Source organism: Eucalyptus grandis, chromosome 2, assembly GCF_016545825.1.
Source record: "Eucalyptus grandis isolate ANBG69807.140 chromosome 2, ASM1654582v1, whole genome shotgun sequence".
Classification (NCBI taxonomy): Eukaryota; Viridiplantae; Streptophyta; class Magnoliopsida; order Myrtales; family Myrtaceae; genus Eucalyptus; species Eucalyptus grandis.
In genome coordinates, this window is record NC_052613.1 from 1,225,759 (window position 1) to 1,234,227 (window position 8,469).

At 47.6% G+C, this 8,469-nt stretch overlaps 1 protein-coding gene across 1 annotated transcript; it reads left to right on the top strand.

The window, feature by feature from the left end:
* Nucleotides 1-410: 410 nt before the first annotated feature.
* LOC104417282 (probable pectate lyase 18) lies at nucleotides 411-2,455 on the top strand. The gene is made up of 4 exons (XM_010028590.3): nucleotides 411-637; nucleotides 727-1,476; nucleotides 1,592-1,730; nucleotides 1,878-2,455. Exons 1-4 carry the CDS (start codon nucleotides 522-524, stop codon nucleotides 2,097-2,099), a joined length of 1,227 nt encoding a protein of 408 aa, XP_010026892.2. The 5' UTR covers nucleotides 411-521; the 3' UTR covers nucleotides 2,100-2,455.
* Nucleotides 2,456-8,469: the final 6,014 nt, after the last annotated feature.

An 8,469-nucleotide genomic window follows, 5' to 3' on the forward strand; every position in this document is an offset into this window, starting at 1 on the left:
GCGCGAGCGCAAGGAAGCAAAGGACAAAGCCGATTCTCGGCCGTGTCCTGTCCGAACCAAGGACGGCCGAGGACGAGAGGGAAAACGCTAACGCACGAACTTCCAATTTCTCAAAAGTGCCACCCAACCGAAGTTTTCCCCATTTTTTTTTAATTTTTTTTCCAAATTTTCCCTTGCCGAAAAGTCGTGGGCAAGGCAGCGATGATGATGGGTTAACCTCGATCCGTGGCCAGTTTAACGTCGCGAAGAACTTGCTCAAAAGGAATCCCGTAATTCCAGAAATCACGAGGCTGGCGGTGGGCCCCCGCGGCTGCTTCTTCTTTTTTTTTTTTTTCCAGTTTAATCGCGCCATGTTAGCCCCGGCCCCCTGCCCTTTTCCTCCTCCTCTTTATAAATACGCTCCCTCCCCATCCAGTTTCCTCCACAAACACACGCTCTCTCTCTCTCTCTCTATTCCTGCCTTCTTCCTTATTCGCCCCGAAGAAGAGAAAGCAACAGAGAAAGAAGACAAGAGGTCGAAAATGGCCGTGGCAATGCCCACTCTCTCTCTCCTCCTCCTCGTCTTCTTCCTCGCTGCGTGGCCCATCTTCTCCTCCCCTGTCCAGGACCCGGAGGGGGTAGTACATGAAGTACACCAGTAAGTTGGCTCCACTGAGTTCGCACTGACTCGTTTCTGTGTCAGATCTTGAATGTGACTGTTAAGTTATGTACGCCTCGTCATTGCAGGAGCATCGCCAATGCCACCCGGAACCGGAGGGGCCTCGGCTACCTCTCCTGCGGGACCGGGAACCCGATCGACGACTGCTGGCGGTGCGACCCCAACTGGGAGAAGAACCGCCAGCGCCTCGCCGACTGCGCCATCGGGTTCGGCAAGAACGCCGTCGGGGGCCGCGACGGCAGGATCTACGTGGTCACCGACTCCGGCGACGACGACCCCGTCAACCCTAAGCCCGGGACCATCCGCCACGCCGTCATCCAGGACGAGCCGCTCTGGATCATCTTCCAGCGCGACATGTCGATCCAGCTCAAGGAGGAGCTGATCATGAACTCCTTCAAGACCCTCGACGGCCGCGGGGCCAGCGTCCACATCGCCGGCGGGCCCTGCATCACCGTCCAGTTCGTCACCAACATCATCATTCATGGCCTCCACATCCACGACTGCAAGCAGGGAGGGAATGCCAATGTGCGGTCCTCGCCCCGGCACTACGGGTGGCGGACGATATCGGACGGCGACGGAGTGTCGATCTTCGGCGGGAGCCACATCTGGGTCGACCACTGCTCACTGTCCAACTGCAAGGACGGGCTCATCGACGCCATCGAGGGCTCCACCGCCATCACCATCTCCAACAATTATATGACTCACCACGACAAGGTTATGCTGCTCGGCCACAGCGATTCCTACACACGGGACAAGAACATGCAGGTCACCATTGCCTTCAACCACTTCGGCGAAGGCCTCGTCCAGAGAATGCCGAGGTACATCATAAACTAGCAATGACCCATTTCGCCTTTTTTTTCAATCTGTGCAGCCAGCACTGACAGGGTGATTTCTTTGTTCTTTTCTTTTTTCTTTCTCTTGGCACAATTGCAGATGCAGGCATGGCTATTTCCATGTGGTCAACAATGACTACACCCATTGGGAGATGTACGCCATCGGGGGGAGTGCAGATCCTACCATCAATAGCCAAGGCAACAGATTTGCTGCTCCAGACAACAGATTTAGCAAAGAGGTAAGGAACCCTTTCCAAAGAGTCAGAAAAATGTTTCAACCTTTTCAGTTTCTCGGTCCTTTTTTTTGGGTCCCTCGACACGAGGAACCCTCTGCATTTTGCTCTGTTTCTGACAAAGATGGGGGGTTTGACTGAACTTCACTGAAGGTAACCAAGCACGAGGTTGCACCACAGAGCGAGTGGAGGAACTGGAACTGGAGGTCTGAGGGAGACCTCTTATTGAACGGAGCCTTCTTCACTCCATCTGGCGCCGGAGCTTCTTCGAGCTACGCCAAAGCATCGAGCTTGGGCGCGAGGCCATCCTCCTTGGTGGGCACCATCACCGGCAATGCCGGTACTCTCGGTTGCAAGAAAGGCTCCCGCTGCTGATAGAGACCCATCATCATGATCATCTACAGCCATCATTATTTGCTACCACAAGAGAAAATTTGAAATGGGAATTGCCTCGAGGTTTTATCTTTTTAAGAAAGGGGCAACTTCAGCTAGATTTAACTTTTACCCATTTCTTCTTTCTCTCTTTCTTTTTAGAATTTTTTTCTTCTCTTTTGTTTGTAACCCAGGCGGTCGGGCCTGATGATTACAACCTCGGCATGTTACTCCCGGACTCCTTTATGATTCTTTCGCGAGAATCGTCGTAAGTGCGTGGAGAAAAACAGGCGCAGAAGCGTTGTTTATACTAAAACTATATGTTGGGTTAATATAATGCTAAAGCTTTCTTTCTTTTATTTTGCTATCGTATTCAATTTCTTTTTTTATGCTTTCCTCGCACGCATGCACATACCCCATAACCGTAGAAGCTGACCTCGGCCATGCCAAGATTAATTTAATCAAAAGAAACGAAACGAAAAGGCAAGGAGAAACAGAGCAAGGACAAGAGGAAACAGAGGTTGCAGTTGCAGACAGAGGCAAAACAAAAAAAACCAAATAAAGAAAAGCTTATTCTCCCTTTCTCTCTCATCCACTGTACAAAAGAGATTATTGAAAGCAAAAAAGGTAAGGTCCAACGACCGCCATAACTATACATAACAACCGAATCTTCCTTGACCAACTAGCTCCACAGAACGCACGGTGGCGGTGGCATCGTCGCTCTCTCTTCTAATTTCCACTAGTGGGGAAGAAAGTTAGCGAATCTCGAACAAGAAGCCACCACCACTGGAACGCAGCTTTTGTCCGCGATCACGATTGACGTCATTCCCACAAGAACGGACGCAAATTAACAGGATATGTCTCATAACCCCCCAGTTGCATTCGCATCGTCCTTTCCTCTCCTAATTTTTCCTAGTGGGGAAGGAAAAGAAGGGAATTTCAAACCAAACCCCATAAGATTTCGTAATGCAGCAACAGACGCAAACGAAAAAACATTATTTTGTCCTGGGAAGGACGACGTTCCGACGGTGCTCTGTTCCCCATGCATTATGCAGAACCTGCACTCTTATTTTTTTACAGGAGTTGCGCCGAGCGAAATTGCAGAGCCGGCAAGAACGATACAAAATTCAAAGAAAGTTCCGCACCCCTAGTGGGACTGGGAGGTCGGGTAGAGCGTGGGCCCCGGATTTTGAAAATTCGACGGGAGAGGAAGGAGGGAGGGGAGGAGATCCGAGTTGACGACAAAATCAGGAGGGAAGCACATGGGGGCGGGGGGTTTGGATTGATTTCGGACCTTGATTGATCTTCTTTTGATGCGGGACAGATTTAACCCCGTCCTCTCTCTGGTTTTTCCATTTTCTTTTCCTCATTAGTCCGCCTGCCCCGAGCTTCAATCTTTGACCGTCGTGGAAATGGACTAGTAAAAAGAAGAAAAAGAAAAAAAAAGGGTGGGAAAGGGTGGGAAAGGAAAAGTGAAAAGAGACAAGTTTTCGAAGGAAATTACGTGTCGGGAAATATCAAGATGCGTTCCCTTTTCCCGCCCTGCTTTCCTTGATTGGTGGCGTTAGCGCAAAATAAATTGAAAGGGACGTGTCATATGTAGTTAACTGCATCTAGAGCGTTTATTTTGTCGAGTTTCGCTAGACACCTTTAACACTTTCTCCAGTGTTGAAAGAATTCTCCCTAACTAGTTCCTCAACCAATAATATTAACTTTTTCTTTTTATGGTAAAATCCATTGACTTATTATAGTCGAACCGAGAATGTACCCTCTATAATGAGGCAAAAAGTGGGTAAGTCCTCAAATACATCATATAAACGCATAAGATTTGTGACGTTATATGATTGAGAATGATAGTTTATTTCATACTACACCGAAAACTTTAATTCTAATTACAAATTTGCCAATATTAAATTTTCCACTACCATGAACAACAACAAAATTCGAATGGGAATTCTAATGTACCCTTCATTTTGAAAAGGGGCCAAGGCGATTAGGTTAGTGCATCTCCCTTTGGAAAACTTTAGGTTGAAATTCTTTCGACGAATTTAGATCATACGAGCCTGAGGTGCTTATATTGTTGATGCTCGACAGTCGTTGTTGAACAGTCCCTCTCAATCTCTCTTTTTCCAGCGGCAAGCATACCGTGGAGATTGCATGTCCACGATTAGGGCAAATAGTCCCGCACATAACCTCAAATGATGAAGCCCCTGATCTCCCTTCACCTCATTTCCTCCAATAATTCCCTTAACTTCTTCCGTAAGTGGTAGACACCGTGCATGTGCCGGGTGCGGAAGGACGCCTCACGAAAGAGACTCATCATGGTTTCCAGCTATGCATCCAAGTCTCAGCGCATGTTCAGCGTTCCCGAGCATCGAGCAAGTCAAGTTCTCTCGTCTTTCGTTTCGACGATGATCTGGAAACGACAAGGCCAAGTGTCGTCTTTGTCCCCATCCAACACGAGACTCTTTAACTACTGAATATTTTCTCCACGAAGAGAGCGCGAGGCACGGGTCATGGCCACAGATATCAAGACGCGACCGGTGTGAACGGGTTAGCGGGGAGAATGCGGGAAATCAGGGTGATTAGATTTACCATTATGGGCAATCGGTGGGGTAATGAATGATGAGGTCAAATCGCGAGACGGGTCCACGCATGTGGGGGGGGCGCATGCACACGCAGTAAGTGGGTGGGTGGGGGGGGGAATTTAGGCCTATATTTGGTGGAGATCTGACGGCCAGGACGCGTGCAGACGGTGATGGCGATGATGAAGGAGGAGGAGGAGGAAAGCGGACGTTACCCCGAGAACGCAAGCTTTTCATCAAATGCGGGCGCCCGTTTGACTGAACCTTGGCGAGGGGAGGGAGTGATGAACGAACGTGGGATGCTGGCATGCTGCTGCTCACGAGGCCAGAGACTTCCCAGGAACAGGGACAAGGCCTTTCGTCGGAGGCGTAGCGGCAGTAGCGGAGATAACAAGAGGGAATTCTGTCAGTTCGGCCGCATTGAATGCGGGCCTGCCCGAGCCTACCGACCGGCCATGCCCTACGACCCTCGACGACGACTGGGGGTTTCGGTTGATGTATTGACTCGGGGCCCGAAGTGGGGGCGAAAGGCAGTCGATAACAGCGACATGCTTCCCGAAAATCAGGGCACGGCTGTCGCCATCGTCTGTTGTACAGTGTACTGGCCTAGTACGAATTGGAACTTGGCGGTCTGAAAGAGGGAACTGGGCTTTGTTGAAACGCCATTCGAATTGGGTCATCTTGAATGACCCTTGGATAAAGAAATGAATTGGGCTGCTCTGGCCTTCCGGACCATGATCAGTCTCATTCAAGTATCGGCCTCATTTATTTATGTGGAGCGCCTAGTCATGTAAGGTTATGTAGGTCAGTTTAATTGGGTCGTAAGTTTTGATATGAAGTTCATCGTGGGTGTCCCCAGCATTGGACGTAAGAGTTTCTTGATACGAGCAACATTAATTAAGATTGTAATTAACTGTTTTATGAGATTAGTCTAATAAGGTAAGGCATATAAATAGTGTTAAGGTTTCTCTTCTAATCCTTATTCTTCCATGAACTTTCTTTTATCTCACATAAGGCAAGTTGTGAGTGACAATCTCATCGAGCTAAGAACTAAAATTCATGGAGGAGAAAAACCTAAGCGTCGGCTCGTTATTTGAGCATCGAATTATCGTTATTCTACATAAAAAAAATAATGGATTTCAAATAGGTACGCAAATTTTCGTATTCTCCTCTAATATGCTCGGGTTTCTAGTTATGTTGATCCTGGGATGCCTCTTCGACGGCCAACATTAGAAGCTCACCTTTTCTTAGGTTATGTTTGTTTGGAGAATGTTTTCTTCATTCTTTAGCGTTTGGTACGGGAAAATGAGCTTGTAAGTGGCAAATTACTTCCCTAGATAAGAAATATGGAGTTTGAAGCCAAGCTAAATAACTTCCTAATTTACAATGTTGGAAGTAACTTCTGGAAAGAACACAGAGGAGGTCTCGTTGACCGAGTGAAAACGGGATTACCAAAGTAACTTCTTTCCTTAAGCAAGTCCTAGTGGAATGACTGATCTTCCATGAAGCAAGAACGTCAACCCCAACCTCTAAGGCTGCGTTTGTTTGTATTTCTTTTTTTTGTTTTTAAACACTTTTTCTATTTTTTTTTGTTCTTTTGGACGCGTTTTGTTCCTTTTTTGTTCTTTGTTCCCTGGAACAAAAGAAACAAACAAGAAACACAAATTTTGTGTTTCTTGTTTCAAACACAAATCGAAAACAAAAAGGAACAAAAAGGGAACATGTCTCCTCCGAGCCTCTCTCGTGCAAGCGTCTCCACCGTCGTCTTCTCCGGCGCCTCCCACTCTCCGGCGCCGACAGCCGCCTTTGTCTCGAGACCATCCGGCTTCTCCACCGTCGTCCTCTCCGACGCCGATGCCGCTGCGAGCGTCTCCACTGCGAGCGGGTGACGGAGCCGGGTCGCGGGTCGGCGGCGGCGGCGGCGGCTGCGGTGCGGGGCTCGGCCGTGGGGTCTCGAGCGGCGGCGAGACGGCCGGCCGAGTTGTGGGTCGGCGCGGGGTCAACGATCGAGCGGATCTCGGAGTCGTGGGTCATGGCGCGGTGAGATCGATGCGGCGGTGGCGAACGGAGGCTCGAGACTTGCGATGCGTCGATCGGGCGTGAGGCGGAGGGGCGGTCGCCGTGCGGTGGCGGCGAGGGCGTCGAGCGCGGTCGCCGATGCGGTGGAGGGAGACGACGGTGTGGCTCGGGTCACCGTCGGCCGGGCGCGGCGAGGCCGACCTCACGCCCGGGCCGGGCGAGCTCGATCTCGCCCGGATCCGGCGAGGCCGAGCTCGCCCGGCCGGCCGGCGACGCCGAGCATTCGCCGGGCCGGGCGACGCGAGCCTCGCGGGCCGAGCCTCGCCGTGGCCGGGCGAGGCCGCCGGCCCTCGTCGGCCGGTCGCCGCCATGGCCGAGCCGGCGACCGGCCAAAAGTAGAAAAAAAGGAAAAAGGAAAAAGAAAAAAAAAAAAGGAAAAATAAGAAAGAAAATAAAAATTAAAATTAAAATATTAAAAATTAAAAGAAATAAAAAAAATTATACAAACCTACCAAACGTGTTTCTATTCTTATTATATTTCGAACATGCATTTACCAAACGTGTTTTTTTGTTCGAAATTGTTCCTGGAACAAAACATTTTTTTTATTTATTTATTTCCCGTTCAAAACAATTTTTAAACGAAAACGTTACCAAACGCACCCTAAGCGATCATTGCCGCAGTCGCGAGCTTTGTCGGCCGCTCCCTTTTCTTTCATCTTCCTCTTCTTCACTTGCAGCTGTTGCACGGGGAACTGTGGCCACCAGGCCCGAGTTCAGGCCCGCTCGATCTCAAACCCAAAGGAGCCTTTCATCCATCGCCAACATATATATTGGATTTTGTTGAGCCTCGTGAGTCCATGCTTCTATCCATTTTCTTGTGAGGACAAAATACATACAGATCATTCATTTATTTGCTCTCCACTGTTGATTCTGTAGATGTGGTTGGAGCTGGATGCTCGAATCGGAGAGTGATGCTTGTTATAGCAAGCCCCACTAAATGCTTAGTGAAAATTTCTCCAAGAAATATGACCTAACATCGCAATGATCCTGCTAAAACAATTTTTCACATGAAATGGAGAGGCATCAATTCAACATATAACTGTCGAACAAAGATAGAAATCAAGCAAAGCAACAAAGCGGTCTAGAAAAGACAATGCATTCCTTAAGAAAAAACACAAATCAATGGAGGTTAATTTTCAACTACTTTTTTATATTTTTGCCAAACACACGAAGAAAATGCCATTTTCTAGAACAATGATATCTTAGAAAATATTTTCCCATTTCATTTTATTTTCTCGAAACAAATCGAGCCTTAAGATGTGTTTATTTGAATAATTTTTTTTTTGGTGAATTAATTTTCCTCGTTTTCATGTATTTGATTTGCTAAAAATGATCAATTAACAAAAAATAATTCACAATTTAAGAGAATATGCATGTTTTCAATGAGAAAAATGAATTTTCTAATCCAAAGATGAAATACAATTTCCTTAAAAATTATGAAGCTTTGTCTAAAACAAACACACCCTTATTAAGTCCCCTTTTTTCTCCCAATAACTGAACTTACAAATTCGCATCTTAATTCTTTAGAAATTTTTTTTCGCCCTACCAATTGGCACGTGTCGGATTAAAAATGAAATAAGAAAAACAGTACGGTTCACCAGATTCACAGTAGCGCCACAAACCCTTTTGAATTTAGAGAACCTGTCATTTAAGTTTCCAAGAAACAGCAGTTGGAATAAATGTACAAAAAGAAAAGGGAATGCGCGGAT